The sequence below is a fragment of the Chanodichthys erythropterus genome, chromosome 10 (assembly GCF_024489055.1).
Source record: "Chanodichthys erythropterus isolate Z2021 chromosome 10, ASM2448905v1, whole genome shotgun sequence".
In the NCBI taxonomy this organism is placed as follows: Eukaryota; Metazoa; Chordata; class Actinopteri; order Cypriniformes; family Xenocyprididae; genus Chanodichthys; species Chanodichthys erythropterus.
The window spans coordinates 15920577-15937770 of NC_090230.1; the positions used below are offsets into that span (position 1 = coordinate 15920577).

The 17194-nt window shown below is 36.8% G+C and overlaps 1 protein-coding gene across 2 annotated transcripts in view; it reads right to left on the minus strand.

Annotated features, from left to right (window-relative positions):
- tle5 (TLE family member 5, transcriptional modulator) overlaps positions 1 to 12802 on the minus strand; it is a 30139-nt gene extending 17337 nt beyond the window's left edge. For both annotated transcript variants that reach the window (XM_067398703.1, XM_067398701.1), the window contains exon 1: positions 12431 to 12802. In XM_067398703.1, coding sequence (XP_067254804.1) covers positions 12431 to 12457 — 27 coding nt within the window. In that variant the 5' untranslated portion in view covers positions 12458 to 12802. The remainder of the gene's footprint in view (positions 1 to 12430) is intronic.
- Positions 12803 to 17194: the final 4392 nt, after the last annotated feature.

Here is a 17194-nt window from a genome sequence, read left to right on the forward strand (position 1 = left end):
AATTTACAGTCTCTGACACCCATACACTTTTAGGGCAGAAAAATGAAGAAGAAAATAAGTAAAAACACAATGGAGTTCCGGCACCTTACCCTAATAATAGTAATTATTATGTTTTCATGTTTGATCTTATACAAGTAAAAAGGTGCAAAGTTAACAAAAGAGAACCAAATTCAAACACTAGTCATCCATCAACATGCTGGACTTGGTTGTGTTTTATTCGGCACTCTGATCTCTTCTGAACAATCCAAAAGCTAATTCATCATGTTATTTTCCAAATCGCCAACCCATTCTTGACTCCTTTCGAGTGTTTGGTTTTTCCCATTTCAAAAATCCTATGCCACTCTGCGGGTGAGATCTCAGCGGATGAAATTCTCAAAACCCACGGTACTAGCAGACCAACCTTTAACACAAACTGTGTACTTAGCCCGAGCGCTCTGTGCTCCACTGCATATGAAAGAGAGGCTTGTGTCAACAGCGAGCACTTAGTGCCCAAACAGTCAAACTTTTTCAGACGCCGCTAACAGTAGTCCTCACATTTGTGCATGACCACGGGAGATACGGTTTCCTTGGGGAATGCTGGGGCCGATTGGGAAAGTTTTTGAGTCGATAGCCCCTGGTGGAGTGTTGGGGAGATCACGGGTGTTACGTATGCACAATACTCGCTTTCAACGGAGGCCACGCTGACCTGCTTGCCACACCATAACGTCATCTAGATGGTTTAAGCAGGCGCCGAACAGTTAGCTGTGTGCGAAGCAGAGAGAGGGCTTTAAAACGGTCATTAATACATTAATACAAGCATGTTGAAACAGATTCACACATGCTGTGTAAATGAAAAAGTGCTTAAGAGTCCTAAAGAAATGAACAGTGAGCAGAATTATGGTTCTTTTTTATAATGATTGTGAACTTTGCTACTTTGACATTTAAGTGACGTGTTTATTCAAAGCAAATTCAAGTACACTTACAAAGTCAATCCTTTTATAGAGTAACCTAGGGTTAAATGCCTGGCCCAAGTGTGCAATGGTGATTCAAATTTACACATACTTAAGTGTTTTTAAATATTACATTTTAAGTTACTAAGTTTAATAAAACTCTTAAATGTAAGCTTTAGTAATTAATTAGCAAAATTAGTATTATGTTAATAGTGATGCCTACATTCATTTGTAGCATTTAAAACAATAGGATTATAATTAGCATTATTCAAGTAAAAATTCACTTTTTACATGTGAATTGAGCAAAAGAATCAATTTATGATACCAATTGTCAGATTTTAGTGCTAATTTGAAATATGTTATACAAACAAAACATTTCACACAGGAGATTCCTGTCTATTCCCATTAAAGTAGATAAGATCTGTAGTTGAATAACTGGAAATAGGTTCTCGGAAAAATTGCAAAAATAGCTACTGAGTGATCAGACTTTCTTTTAGGGTGCTTTCACACTAGCACTTTTGGTGCACACTCCAGTTCGATTGACATCAGAGTTCGGTTTGTTTGGATGATGTTGTGAAAGCTGTCTTTCGAATTCGGGTGCACACCCATGAACCATATAAAACACTTAAAAATGGAGTACGGTTCATGTGAACTCCAGTACGGCTCGCTGCTCATGTGAATGCAATCGTATTAAATTGTGGAAGTGAACCACTATTAATGACATATGATTTGATAAAAATGTGTGTGTTACTCACTTTCCTGACGAGCATGACTGGCGAACTGCAAGCAGAGAGCTGTATATTTCATTTCTGCTCGCCTTCAGCATTCTTTAGAGCATTTGCAGTACATTCGCAGCAGCAGACAGACAAGTGTCGTCACGTACTGAAGCTTTGGAAACAAAACCAATGGTTCAAAAACAAAAATATAAAAAGTGAGGTGAGCAACGCTATGCATTTTGCCACCTTCTCCTGCACGGTCGTTACCAAGCAATGGGGTAAACAGCTGCTGCTGGTACATCCGATACAGATTTGGTTTGTGAATCGCACCTTATGGGCTTCAAACCTGCAACCCTTTGGTTAGCAGGACAAATCTTTAACCACTAAGCAACACCAGCATTAATGAAGTGATGGAAACCTTCAAGGTTGCAAAGCTTAGTCTAATGATTTTAAGCTTTAGAGCAAATCCCATATTCACTTAAAAAAAAAAAGAAAACCACGCACAGACGCACTCATGCAGCACAAGAGCCAAAATATGGGACAATCCCTAATTTGACTCTGCCTCTGTGCGCTTCTCCTTTGAGATGCAATTAAACCATTAAAAGGCTTTATACGCTGGTGGGCAAATTGTGAGTCTTCTGTGGCTAAATGGGATTCATCATTCCCGTAATTTACAGTTGTGCCTCCCACCCCACCGTTTAACAGAAAAAGAAATGTTCTAGAAAATTCTTTCAACTCTAATGTTGGCAGTTTTTTCCCCATCCCAAGGGATTACATACAAAGGCCCAGATGTAGTTATCTGAAGAGGAGAAGAGAGTCTTTTTATACTTGAATTACAGTGAATGTGGTTCAGTGAAATGCCAGCAAACCAAGAGGCACTAGGACCACTATAGCCCAATCCTCACCCATAGTCTTCCTCTATCTGATGCTATGTTTGGAATAGCAAACTACTAATAGCATAGCACTATTTCTGCAGTATACAGTATGTGTACCACCAACAGTATACATAGAACACTTAGTGGACTACTACATTAGTCAAAATGTGAGGTATACAACATGCTGTGTGGAATACTGCATCCCACAATCCAATGCAATCAACTTGAAGTTCCAATTCTTGATATAAATTATTTGACCAACAAAGGGTCAAAGACTCCAGACTAGTATCAGAGTCGTACAGATGGAGTAAGGCCTTTAAATTAATGATTATTATAGTGATATTAGCATATTTATTGCACCAAAAAGTCAATTTACCAATGATTAAGCATGATTTGACCCATAAACATACACTAAATAGTAAAGCATTCACTTATTTATCACTTTTTATTGAAAATTTGGTCCGATTCATAGAGGAACAGGTTTTAAATTCTTGCATATTATTTATTATTCATTTTTAAAAAACTTAATGGTAACCATGGGTAAAAAAACATGCATAAATCGCAATTACCATAGTGGGATGTACATATGATTTCTATAAAACAAACTATGGTATTTGTATTCCCAAGAAATAAATGTATACCATGAACACAAATTAAATCAAAAACACAAAAAGAACAAAAACTAAAACAAAAAGCAACAACAACAAAAAACAGTTTAAAAGGTTAGGGCTCTTAGGTTTATGTAAAGTTTGACTCGCTTAAGCATCGAGTCATTTGAGGTTCTGACAGGGGTTTGTATTGATTCTGGTTGTACTGGTTCCAGAGAAAATGACAGCACATGACCAAAAAAAAAAAAAAAAAAATAGGGCAACAAAACATTTTGTGGCATCAACAAGAAAGAGTTCTAAAATGCAACTATGCAATGTAAAAACTTGACGATTTAACAAGAACAAACTTCTTACTTGGTAATTAAAACCTGTATCCACATTAGACTTACACCATGTCTACACTGGACACGAGCGGCACAATGCGACGTGTCAAATGCCAATAGAACCCAGTAAAATCAGTGATATTGTCTACACTGGATTTGGTGCGACTCAACAAATTCCCAACAGTAAACAGATTCCCCGTTCTATTTCTGATGTAGTCCAAGTGCTTTGCAACAGTCAGTTTGTTGTGTTCAGTGTTCAGCTTTTAGCCGTTGCGATGCGGCGCGATGCGACACCGGTCAGTCTGGTGTAGACATGGTGTAAAGTGTTTCTTCAAAGAAGCAGAAGCATCATGGGGGCTGGTGAACCGGAAGCCACACTGCAAAGATAATGGTGGTGGCTAATCATGTTTGGGGCAGGAAGTTGATTTTGATGATTATCTCTTCACCAATCCTCGGTCACTGCTAACCCTAAACCTCTTTCGCTTTTTATGAGAAATGGGGTTATCCCATTTCCCGCTCCAATCCGTCCTCATTGATTCATTTGAAAGGGAATTATTCAACTTTTATCACTTCAGGCGCCACATGCTCCCAAACACAAGCTTCCTCTCATTGGAAAGGCCGACGGTGGCAGTCAAATTACAGACAAATAGCTGTCACACAGCATAAAGGATACACAACACAGTGGGTAGGGGGTAGTGAAAGAGAAGAGGATCAAGAGAGCGAGGGATGGGAATGTCTGTCAAAAAGAGAGCGCAAACAGCACAGCGGCTCACGACTGAAAATTAAAAGCAGGAGGGTCAAGGTGATTGGGAGATTACAGACAGAACAGTAGCGATCGTGATTGATGCCATGTTGGTAAAGAGCTCGGCATGGGTCAGAGACTCCGGAAGACAGACGATTACTCCTGACTCAGTAACAAATGGCACAGCCATGGGAGGCGAGCAACTGCCCACAAATAATGACCCCTTGGAAAGAACCCTGCAGACTTATGGACTTCACGTTTTGTAGTTAAACCCAATTAAGGCCAGATTGGGTTATTAACATTCTACTGCAAGCCTATTTATTTGATCACGATTTACTATTAGGGTATTTTGAATTAGCTTTTATTTTTAGTTTTCATTTTAATGTCAGTTTAAGTTCTGGTCAGTTTGTGTGCTTTTTTTATACTTCTATTTAGCTTTAGCTTCAATTTATTTCTATTTTAGATTTAGTGATATTAGTACTCCAACTGAAACTTATTTTATTTCAGTTTGTTGAAAAGGCAACGGTTTTTTTTAATTATAACTTTTTATTTTTGTCTACTTTATTTCAGATTTTTAATAATTTTAGCTTTAGTTAACAACAATAACACTGATGCAAGTTAAATACAACTTAGAATCCATTGACAGCATCTGTCCACATTCTGACAAATACCAGACAACGGAAAGTGCGTTTACCTTAAAGGGATAGTTCACCCAAAAATGAAAATTCAATGTTTATCTGCTTACCCCTAGGGAATCCAAGATGTAGGTGACTTTGTTTCTTTAGTAGAATGCAAATGATGATTTTTAACTCTAACCGTTGCGGTCAAATACAACTGACTTTGTCAGTTGTATTTGTTTTAAGGTTTGCCTGTTTGGACATTCAAGCGATTTTAGACGATTGGATGTATAATATTTCGAGCTACCGTGCTCACGCAGCTGCATTGTGGCACGAACACTCTAGGGTTGTATCGATGATGTTGTACGTGATGGCTGACCGACGCCACCCGCCCCGCTCCGCCCCTTTTATTCCCCTCCCGTGCAACCTATTGGAAAGCCCGGATGAGTCATTAGTTGGGAAATAAAATAACCCTTTCGCACGTAAGTTTAAAATATTCTGGCTGACCCCCCAGCGTGAGTTTTTCAAGGCGACCGTTATTTAGAACGTATCGCTTTATGGTTTCCATGGTGACGCATCATTGCTTGTCATGTTACACACCGCAGCGCTGTATGACTGATGATCTGCTTTTATTTCAGTTTTCCTTTTTTATTCAAAATATTCACTAATTTGTTAACTATAACATGAAATATCTGATATTCCGATTGTCAAATATGTGAAAGTGGATGTGTTTTGCTGTTTAAACAACTTTATAATGATTGCGTTAGTTGAGCTATACACTTTATAGGCATCGCCATGTTAGTTTTTGCCGCAGGTTCTGTTGGATTCACAACATCTTATATGTATTTAAACATCCGAAACCTAAAATAAACATTATGTGGTTGAAAACACTGCATATTTGTGATATATGAAAAGTGCTGCGCGCGTCCATCTCTGGTTTAGATATGGACGCGCACATTTGAATTTGATAATTGATCACGTGATGCACTGCACTGAACGTTCTAATCACACCGGTGTGATTGTACGCGTCAAAGGGATAAATAAATAAAGTAAAATAATAAATAATAAATTATTTAATTATATAATAATGAAAATTTAAATACACCCCCCCCACCCCCGAGGATATCATCGTCCATCACGATGTTTTACTGTAAACATTGTCAACTGCCAATTTAGGGGACATCGCCCAACCCTAGAACACTCATACAAACAGTAGCTGCGCAAAACGCGAAGATCGCAGAAACTAGTTGTCAGCGTTGTGCTGTGATTTATCACTAAAGTTGCTTACAAACTCAAAAATTAGGCACATATTTTTCTACATTTGAAGGAACTATTTACAACCCACAGCTTCACGACTAATTCACACACGCAATGACTCGTACTGGTACTGTACTAATTTATCTTTATCTGATTTATGAAATGTTACGATCCAGATAACTGGATCAAAGTGAGCTGTTATGTCAGATCACACTTTCAATAGAAAAAAATATCCCACCTTTAATAGTCAATCATATTTACAGTACAAACCTTGTCAGTGAACTATGAGGGCAAAAAAACAAAACAAAAAACAGGAAACAAAATAATCGTTCATTAATCGTATTTGAGGTAAAATGTTCAATTAATCGAGGTTTTGATTTTAGGCCTTAATCATCTACAGCCCTACAATGATGTACTAAAAATGGAAAAGTTTTCCCTTGCATTTCTGAAAATTTTAGCGTACAGACAACAATGTTGTCAAAATGATCTCTGTTCATATGGATCTGCAAGAACGACTATAAACACTGTATTATTCATGCCAGGCAAGTAGTTGGCGATGTCACTTTGAAAGAAATACTCCTCGCCAATAGACTGAATACATAATACGCATGCGCATGATGTCACCGTTTTCACAAATACATATTTTTGTAGTTTACACAGAGATAACTGTATTGTTTTTTTTTTTTGTTTTTTTTTTAGTTTTCAGGCCCCGAAAATGTTCGTGTCAATAAACGGCCAAAACGCATAAAAAGTTTTCCATTTTTTGTTGAAAACTGCGTTGTGCAAACGGCCCTGAAATAAAATAGGTTTACTTTTTTTATATTTTATTTTATTTCAGTTGCCAAGGATACATCTCATTTTAATTTCTTGATGTACTAAAATAACTAAAACTGAAAGAAAAACAATACAGTCTATACAAACATTAATAATATTAGTGTCCCAATGATAGTAAAACAGTGATCAGTACATAAAGACACGGTGAGCCTATGATAATTCTGCATGAACTACAAGAAGCGTAAGAAGAGAGCTGCTCGTGATCTTTGGCTGTGGAGGCGGAAGTGCTTTAGGAAGGGTTCTTTAGCCCGGTGTGTCTGTCGACAGGCAGGTCTATGCGAGGTGCTGCCACATTAAACAGTCCCCCACCAGGCTGCTTTGTTCCAGACCGCTGCTTTACTCTGGGGCGCAGCTTTCCCACAGCGCAAGTCCATCACTGCCAGAGAATACTGATGCAGCCCGTCTGTCTCGGTGCACACACACACACATCCAGAAACATGCGTGCAACATACAAAGCCTCTAAGCCACGAGCAACTGGCAAAAAACCTGCGCTAGTAAAAATAATCCTGCGACGCAATTATCCCAGCACGCGTCCTTCACACCAAAGGCCAAGAGGAACACAAACAGTTAGACAAGCTAATTAAGCCATCCGTGCCTCGTCCTTTCACCACAGTACAGGCCGAGTCTATTCACAGCGGATGCAGTATTGTCACTGGCTCTTTTGAAACGGCCTGAATTTCTCATTTAATGCTAAAAATCAGGGAAATAAAAAGGAATCAGTGACACCTATGTGCACTCTTTTTCCTTGTCCTCTCCACATACACTTTTTCAGGTGTTCAAAGACCTATTTGCGATGCTAATGAGCAGATTTGCCATCAACGACCAAGACATCTGCTCGGGAGTGTGTGCGTTACAATTTCAACCTCCACAAATAAACACTGAATTTGTTGCTCCTTATTTACCTGCTATATGGGACTAAATTGATCAAAGATTATTAGTCATGCTTGCTAAGGCACGAATTATAATGGCTACATGTTTATTAATATTTTCTTTATTAAAAATTATATTTTATAGTAGAGAGCTGCACGATTAATCGTTAAAAGATCACAATCTCGATTCAAACACCCATGCAATCTCATTCCTAAATAAATGACAACGATTCGCCTGTGCCCGTTTATAAAAAAAAAAAAAAAAAACACTGTTCAATATGTATTTTTCATTGAATCGTTCAAGATATTCGTTCAAAAATGCTGATTCATCCAGTAATGAAACAAGTGAAATGAATGATTCAATGACTCACTAAATATACGTTTTTTTAAAAATAATAAATATAGATTAAAATGAAACATTTTAAGTAGACTGCCGCAATTTACATTTTTTCAGATCTTCTAGTAAATTTCAGAAAAAGAATCATTCTCTATATATCCAGAATCATGCAGCTCAATTTTGTTTTTATACATTAGCAATGCTTGTTAAGGCAAGCATTATTATTACTAAACATTTCTATACTTTTATTAAATTAATTTATATACTTATGACATATTATATAAATATATACATGCACACACAAACACATACATATATAAACACTTATGATGTATATTATAATATAAAATACAAAGGTTTGTGCTATACATGAAATGTGAATAAAGTAGTATCACCAACTACTAGGGTTGACATTGACTAAAGATTTTTCTAGACGTTCATTTAAGCTATTAGTCAACTAATTGTGCGTATATATTAATAAGCCATAAATCATAATAATATGTAATAGCTTAATCAGCCCTCAAACGTATGCTTAATGCTTGCCACAGCGCACCGGCAAACGTAATGATTATGAGTGTCATTTAAAAAAAAAAAAAAAAAAAAAAAAAACACAGAAGGAGACTGTCCAAACATTTTAATAATATATTGATAATGTTTTCAGTGTTTTCTGCTGTGGTCGACGTTGCCAACTCGTCATCTCCGCAGTAGTGGATGCGCCTATATGCAAGTTTCATATGGATTACATAAAATATTTATATTTTTTATTTGAATTGGTCCATGTAAAAATAGACATTTCAAGCTTTCTATAGATATAATTATCATGTCTGTAAGGCAAGTTTCGGTTCATTTATGTGACATGCTGAAGTTCACTCAGATGGCAGAAAATGCATCCTGATTGTTTTCATTATTTTACAAAAGCACATTTTCTTGTTATTGTGAGTTTTCAGAAATAAAAGTAGACTTTTTACAGTTTGCATTACTCTAATCTGTATGACCAAAAATGATTAAGTATTTTAAGTTAAATGCAAGTGATCGCACCGGCGCCTATATGTCATGCAGTAAGCGCGCTCCCCACACAAACACATGGAAACGCACCTAATAATAATGCACATTTATCTAGGCTAACATTAGAGCGAGTGGACTTGAAAAGTTGCTACTACTTACATGTTTCAAGTGATGTCATATTTGAGGTCAATGAACGCTGTGCAGACCGATCGGCGTATGACATCAAAGTACTGCGAGAGCATTTGGAGAGCATACGACTCCTTATGTATTAGATCGCTCTCGCTGTACTTTGATATCATACACTGATTGGTCAGCACAGTGCCATTGCATATTGAACAAGCCCAATGTTTGGATTTCCTGCCATTAACGATATGTCTGTCACAGCCTGTGTGATTTCACCACTTCCTGGGGAGTTTTTTTTTTCTGCGACTAAATGACTAATAAAATTTTGGTTGACCAAGCCTTTTCTAGTCAACTAACAGTTAATCGACTATTAGGGGGCAGCCCTACCAACTACCTCTCAATACTATACAGATTGCAATACATATGGTACATGTATTTACGATATTACTGAGTGACATCTGAAACTGTAACTCTTGCAACATTCATTTAATTTTTGTCGAGCAGCACGTCTAAATGTTAATTTCAGATTTTAGTAATTTAGACAACCACCTTTTCCGTTAATTGAACTGAGAAATAACATGAATGAAAAAAATGATAAAAATAATGCAACATTGTGAGGGGAAAGCCACAGTATATTAACATATTTGAAGCACATTTTTGTCATTAATTATTTATTTTTTTATTATTCATATTTGTAACTTCAATATTATTTTTAAATTGCTTTTCCTTTTTATAACAGGACAGGAAATGGAAAAACAGACTAAACTGGCAAGTAACATGAGCCAGAATTAAACTTTCACCACTATACAAGCAAATAAAACATTTTTAGCATGGCAAGAAAAGTAGCTGCAGTACGCAACAAATTTTTCGTCACATACATAAGCATGCAGGGAATAAATGGCAAGTATGTGTGTGCGTGTGTGTCTAAGTTTATTTAATGAGCAAGATGTGGGACAACAGGGATTATCCATGGCGTTGAGGGATCTGGGGAGGGAAAGACGGAGGTCTGTCCTGCTCACTCAAGCAGACTTAATAAATCTGCCCTGCAAGCCCCACCCAAAGCATCAGGTTGGGGGGCAGCACAGAAACAAACACACACACACACACACACACACACACACACACACTGGTGCATGTACGTTTCTGTGCCAACTCTCGCTTCTCTTTCAAGCCATTACTGCAACAATGGCTTTCCGAAATGACTCCTTGAAAAGCCACAATCAATGGCGCACTCCAATTCACAAATCCCCACCATTATGACATCACTTGTCTGGATCTCGATTCAATGAACAAAATGGAGGACAAAATGCTATTAAGTGTCATCAGACATACAAAAAAGGAGATATGGTTCCAGGTACTTACTACAGTAACGTTCGTACAACGCTAACTAAACATTTTCAGTATTTTAAAGCACGCACAGCGGGATGCGGTTCCAATCTGTGGGGTTAAATCTGTAATCCCTGCTTTTAACTTGGTGTGTTGGGTCTTAATACTCCAATTAAGAAACGTAAGGGTTTGAAAATTTCATCACAAGGACACAAACCTCATTAGATGAACTCGGAAAAAACGGTCGCAGTGGGCTTGCAAGATTAAAAGGGCTGCGTGTACGACTACAACGGGGTGAACAATTGAAGTCATGAACTGTTCAGGCTGGTCAGAGTAAACACCTTCTGTGTCAAGTCTGGTGAGAAGTCGTTGCTATGGAGTCACAGCGCCGTGGCAACAAAGTAGTGCCGACTACAACTGGGCCCACATTTTCACATGCTCCCTGTCGGCCCTTCATTATCAGGCTGTAAAGGAGCCCTACTAAAGGAGCCCTACTATCTCATCTCAAACACCTGAAAAAATGGTATATATCAGCTGGATGACCTATTCATCCAACAATTAGCCCAATGCAAAGAGGTCCTGATGTTAGTCAACGTGACTTTAAAACTGATCCCATTTACTTTCTTAACTGGTCAATGTCATACAAGAGTATCCACGATTTTAAAAAAAACTAGTTTAAAACAAGTGCAAAGTTTGTGTACTCTTTATATGATTTTGAAAAACTTCTATTTTCAAGGATAATTTAATGACTAAAAATGTCATGTGGTTTAACCATCAAGAAAAATGTCAAAACAGTTTATTTTTATTCTATTTTTCAAGGACAAAAGTATATTTTACAAATGTAAAAATTCATAAAAATCGTTGTTTTTTGGGAAGTCGCACCACATGACATTTTACAAACTAAATTAACCTTGCCATTTAAAGGGGAAAACATGATTTTTATGTGATATTACGTAAGATAAAAGACTTTCATTATGAAATTCTCCTTGTGACAGTGCTAAAACAAATAAATGAAAAATGAAACATGATCATCACAAAAGAGATGTATTCAAGTCATTGTATGTATAAAATGCATTTTGCAAACAGTCTAAACCCACTTTTAAATCACTTACCTGGGTTAGTTAGGCTGATTAGGAAGCGATTCGTTATGTGTAACTCAATCCATAAAGGAGCTCATAAGCAGTGTTAGAGACTCTACTTTGGCAAAAGATCAAGAGGTGGTGCGCAACACACCTCGGATGTGCTGTAAGGAACACATCTTGCACAATGCAAATGCATGTCATTACAGATTACACCTTCGTTTTTTGTTCTTACAAAAAAAAAAAAAAAAAAGTGTTCTGTGATTGTAGTGTTAGTTAATACATGGATTTTGGCACTACTCCATTTCAGCCACTGGCAAAATGATGAGAGTTCATCAGAAAGGACTAATACAACCTGAAAGATGTAAACATAAACATTTGGAATCTCCTAATTTCAAGCATTATTGCAAAGTACAGACTAATAAACACATATAAAGGGTTACTAAAATAATGCACCACATGTTTTGAGACTGAAGTTGCATATATTAATACACAATTCACCAACTGTTAAATGTCACAGGCACTCCAAGCGCACAACATCTACATTGTTCCCATTTGCAAACAGTTATGCACTGCCAGATCACGAATTAGTGGATTTTAAGGCAAAAATGTGTGGTTTGGAAATATAAAACGTTACAAGACGATATTATAAAATGTACGTTAAATATTTCATCTTTGCGATAAGTTTCAGCATACACGCACTTGCACGGATGCCTCTCTTGCCAATGCTAAGCTCAAGCCAGCTAACAACATCAACACAGCGCCAGTAAACGGCTCGATTTACACTCACCGAGTGCCTGGATTGTGGAAACATCATGTCAGTTTTGGTCTTCGGGGTCTTGCCTTCTCCTCCTTAAAGAATATGGAAGCAGTTTGCTCAGTAGACGTATATATTTGTGTGTGTTTTCTTTGTTCCGTCGCTAGCTCCTGTGCCAGCTACAGGCAGCTCGCGCTGCTGCTATGGCAATAAAGCAGCCTGATGTGTGCCGCACTGAGCACGCTCTTTAACACGCATTCGGCATGGAAAAATTATCTCTAGATGATTTGCTGGAATCTGCTGGATTGGTATGGTATCTCTCCTTTCCCTTTCCACGTTGAGAATGAGCTCAGACAAGGGCTGGTGTCTCTCTCCTCCCTGGTTGGAGGAAATCGAGTGGCTGTGCAAGAGATGAAGTGGAGTTTGGGAGCTGATGGCTGCTGCTGTTTTTTTTTTTGTTTTTTTTAATTTTGTAACAATATCAAAACGGAACAACCAAATAACAACAATATCAAGTTATTATAAAAAAAATTATAAAAATGTATTATATATATATATATAATACATTTTTATAATATTTATTTTTTTATAATACACACTGTTTGGATTAGGCAAATGCTCAAGAGTCTATGACTGGATGATTATTGCTGTGATTATCATGTTTCTAACATGTTATATGTTTGGCAACAGTTCTTCTAACCCTAACTGATGGAGTGTGTAGCTTTTCATTTCTTAAACAAACATGTAGGAGGACACATCATGGCCATATTCCAGGGGCCTGTTTCAGAAAGGAGGTTAAGTGAAAACTCTGAGTATGTTAACCCCAAAATGACAGAAACTCTATGTTTTCCGTTTCAGAATGGGAGGTATGTCAAACCCAAGAAAGCAGGTTAAGTCAAGCCTGTTTCTGAAAGAGAGGTAACTTATACTCAGAGTCAGTTACCATTAACTTACTCTGTGAACCTAACCTGAGGTGCGTTTCCCAAAGCCAACCATCATCGCAAGTTCCGTCGTTACCAATAGAATTCAATGGAACTTGCGACCATTGTTGGCTAACGATGCTTTTGGAAACGCACCGCTGGTCAGGAGCAAGTTTTCTTCGGTAAACCCAGAGTTTCCCTCGGGCTCCTCCTACTTTTTAAAGTGCTAGTGATGTTTAAAGGTACAATTTGTGATATTTTTTTCCGCTAGAGGTCGCTAGAAGCCTATTCAAAACAAAGGCGTAGTTTGATGACGCCAAGTTTTAGAGCGGAAAAACTTGGGACATGTGGTCTCCATCTCAACGGACGGTGCAAAAGAATAGGGATTGGAGTCTGGAAGAACTCATGTTCGTGGATGCGATTATTAACGTTACTGTAGTATGAAGCAGAGCAGGACCGAGTGTTGTGGGAGCTGAACGAGGAGCTGGAGCGATTGATCAACACACGCCTCACGAGCAGCGGGACTTTTATTATGACACAGTCGCCGGCGCCGCTTCCGCTTTTCCGGTCATGAGTTTACGGGAGCTGTCCTTGTCGACAGAACCAGCGGCAGATGGTAAGCAGTAATTATGTTCCATAAATAAGTAACACAATCCACCATAAAACGTGCAAGAAGTAAATAAGGAACTGCTTGAAGCAAGCTAGTGGTTTGCTGTACGCTAGACACTACTTCCGCATTTGTCCACGGCACTGTTGTCATGTGGTTTCTACGTCAGTAAAGGCGGTAACAAAGGCGGTAACAAAGGCGGTAACTGACGTCATTGACAGGCGACTGCATTGCCCCGTGTCACTGTTTAGAATGGGAATTTTCTCATGATTTACAAGTAGTTGAAAACATTAGAGATATTGTTAGTAATCAGCTGGACAAAATATATAACACTAGCCTGGTGGTTTTTGGATATTTTACTGCAAAAATCTTACATATTGTACCTTTAAATAGTTCACTCATTCATTCACACTGCAAAAATACTTTTTGTAATGAGTATTTTTTATCCTATTTCAAGTACAAATATCAAAAATGTCTTAAATCAAGATGGATTTTGCATATACGAAAATGATATTAGTCATATTTAGTCTTGTTTCCTGGGGGGATCTAAATTAAGTGCATTTTACTTAAGTAAAATTATCAATATCTACCAGTGTGGTAATAAAAATAATCTTAACGGAAAACAAGATTATTCGGAGTGTCTATTACTACGTGCAAATTTACAGTAGCTCCGCCCACCAATGTCAGACCAGGTTAAAAGCATAAACGCACGTTCTTGTGGCTGCAGTGATGTAGGCCAGTGAATCTCAACCTTTTTTGAGTAATGGACCCCTGTGTTATTTGGAACCATCCTCTAGGACCCCAGATTAAATTGGCTCATTGGTATCATTAATGCCTTTGTGACGACCAAATGCAATCAAGTATATTTAGTTAGTTGACTTGTTCTATATTTAGGCATTTCATCAGTTATATTATATATATATTATTGTCTTCTTTTATGGGAACGTCAAATGACAAAATATACAAAAATTCATAGTCAGATATTTTATAAGGACCCCCTGGCATTATGTCAAGGACCACTAGGGGTCCATAGACCCCTGGTTGAGAAACACTGATGTAGGCAGTAGTGTGTTGGGTGCAGAGAATTAACTTGTGATGCAATTGACTGCTGGGTTCGAATCCGCCTTCTGCCGAGCTCGCTATTGTCACATATCACATCAGAAAGGCATTTATTTTCAATAAAAATGAAGAAAATGTTCTAAAAGTGGAAGCAAATTGCCTAACGAGTCTTTGATAATGATAAAATCATTTACACTCTTATTATTGCATCCTGTTAAATCATTTTTTCTTCTTTTTTTTGCATGGGATACCATGAAAATGAATATTAATTCAATAACTTACCATTCTACCAGTTTTCACATTTGATATTATAACAGTGGTAAGAATTAAACTTGCATTGACTCAGAAGTATGCGGACGTCCTTTTGTCACGTGCTGTTGCCATGGTGAAACGTAATATCGGAGCTCCACTGATGATGGCTTTCATAGTCATAGTGCACATGCTTCACTGAGAGTCAACCTACTCAGTCGATTGAACTAACTCAATTCGACTGTTCTGAAACTGAAAACTCAGAATTTCCCATTTTAGGGTAAGTCAACTCAGAGTTCAAGTTTTAACTCAGAGTTGTTTGAACCTCCTTATTAAAAGGGCCCCAGGATGACAATGTCAAGATTCATCAGGCTCAAATTGAACTCAATGAATGGTTCAAAGAGCATGAAGAATCATTTTCACACATGAATCCAAACATTAAATTCATCTAAAGTCTTTGGGATGTGCTGGAGTAGACTTTACAGAGTGCTTGACTCTTGCATTGTCAATACAAGATCTTGACCAAAATTGATGCACCTTTTGTCAGAAATAAATGTTGTGATGTTATTTCCATTAAGAGGTGCATCAGTTTTTGGTGCAAAAAATCTTAACATTGTCTTCCTATATGGCTGTTTTTGTAGAATTGAAAAGCTACAGACTCATATAACATGCTAGAAACAATAATTACTGCAATGATGATCAAGTCACAGACTCTTACGCATTTGCCTATCCAAATTTAAACAGCAACTATTTTTTTTTTCACTGCCGGGCAATGTGAGCACATATATACTGTATGAATAAGCTCCAGCAAACAGCTTGTGTAAACATATAAAATAATTCTATGTATTTTTTAGTCTTATTTGATATATTTTTATTTACATAATTTATATAAAACCTTTTAATATGTGACAATATTAGAACCACCACATAGCTCAAATATTTGTAGAAAAACATTTTTATATTTGAATTTTGTCTACAATTATATAATATATAACAATATCTATATCTATATACAGTACAGTCCAAAAGTTTGGAACCACTAAGATTTTTAATGTTTTTAAAAGAAGTTTCGTCTGCTCACCAAGGCTACATTTATTTAATTAAAATACAGTAAAAACAGTAATATTGTGAAATATTATTACAATTTAAAATAACTGTGTACTATTTAAATATATTTGACAAAGTAATTTATTCCAGTGATGCAAAGCTGAATTTTCAGCATCATTACTCCAGTCTTCAGTGCCACATGATCCTTCAGAAATCATTTTAATATGCTGATCTTGGACTGTACTGTACATGTATATTATTTACATTTCATACTTTTTATTTACATAAAAATTGCAAATGTGTATATAACATTGAGTACAATGATCTGATAAGATTTCATAGTCATTTGCATTGATGCTGATTTTAAAGTGTATATATATGTATATAAAATATATATACACCTATACATAATGTGTGTGTGTATATATATTTATTATTATATTATATATATATATATATACACACAGAAAAAAAAATCTGCATCAATGCAAATGACTGGTCTGATCGGATCATTGTACTCAATGTTATGATGAAAATTATTATTTTTTTAAATATTTACTTCAGTTTTCCTATGTTCAAATAAAAACACAAAATTAAATAAGCGCATATAACAGACATCCAATAAATATGCTAAAATGAGACTTGATGACATCTCTGCAGCTGAAGTTATAATATAATATGCGATCTCTGCTGAACAGTGTATAAATCATTTTGTCATTCATTTAATTCTTCATGAGAATGGAGGGTACTACCAAGTTCAAACAGGGCATTTTGGTGGAAACTAAGATTATCATTATAACTACAAGGACTCTTAATGTAGTTCGTGTTTTACCAGGAGGTCCATCTAACTTATTCATCTTTCATGTAATGAATGACAAACAAAAGCTCAACACAGACCCAGATGTATAGGAACAA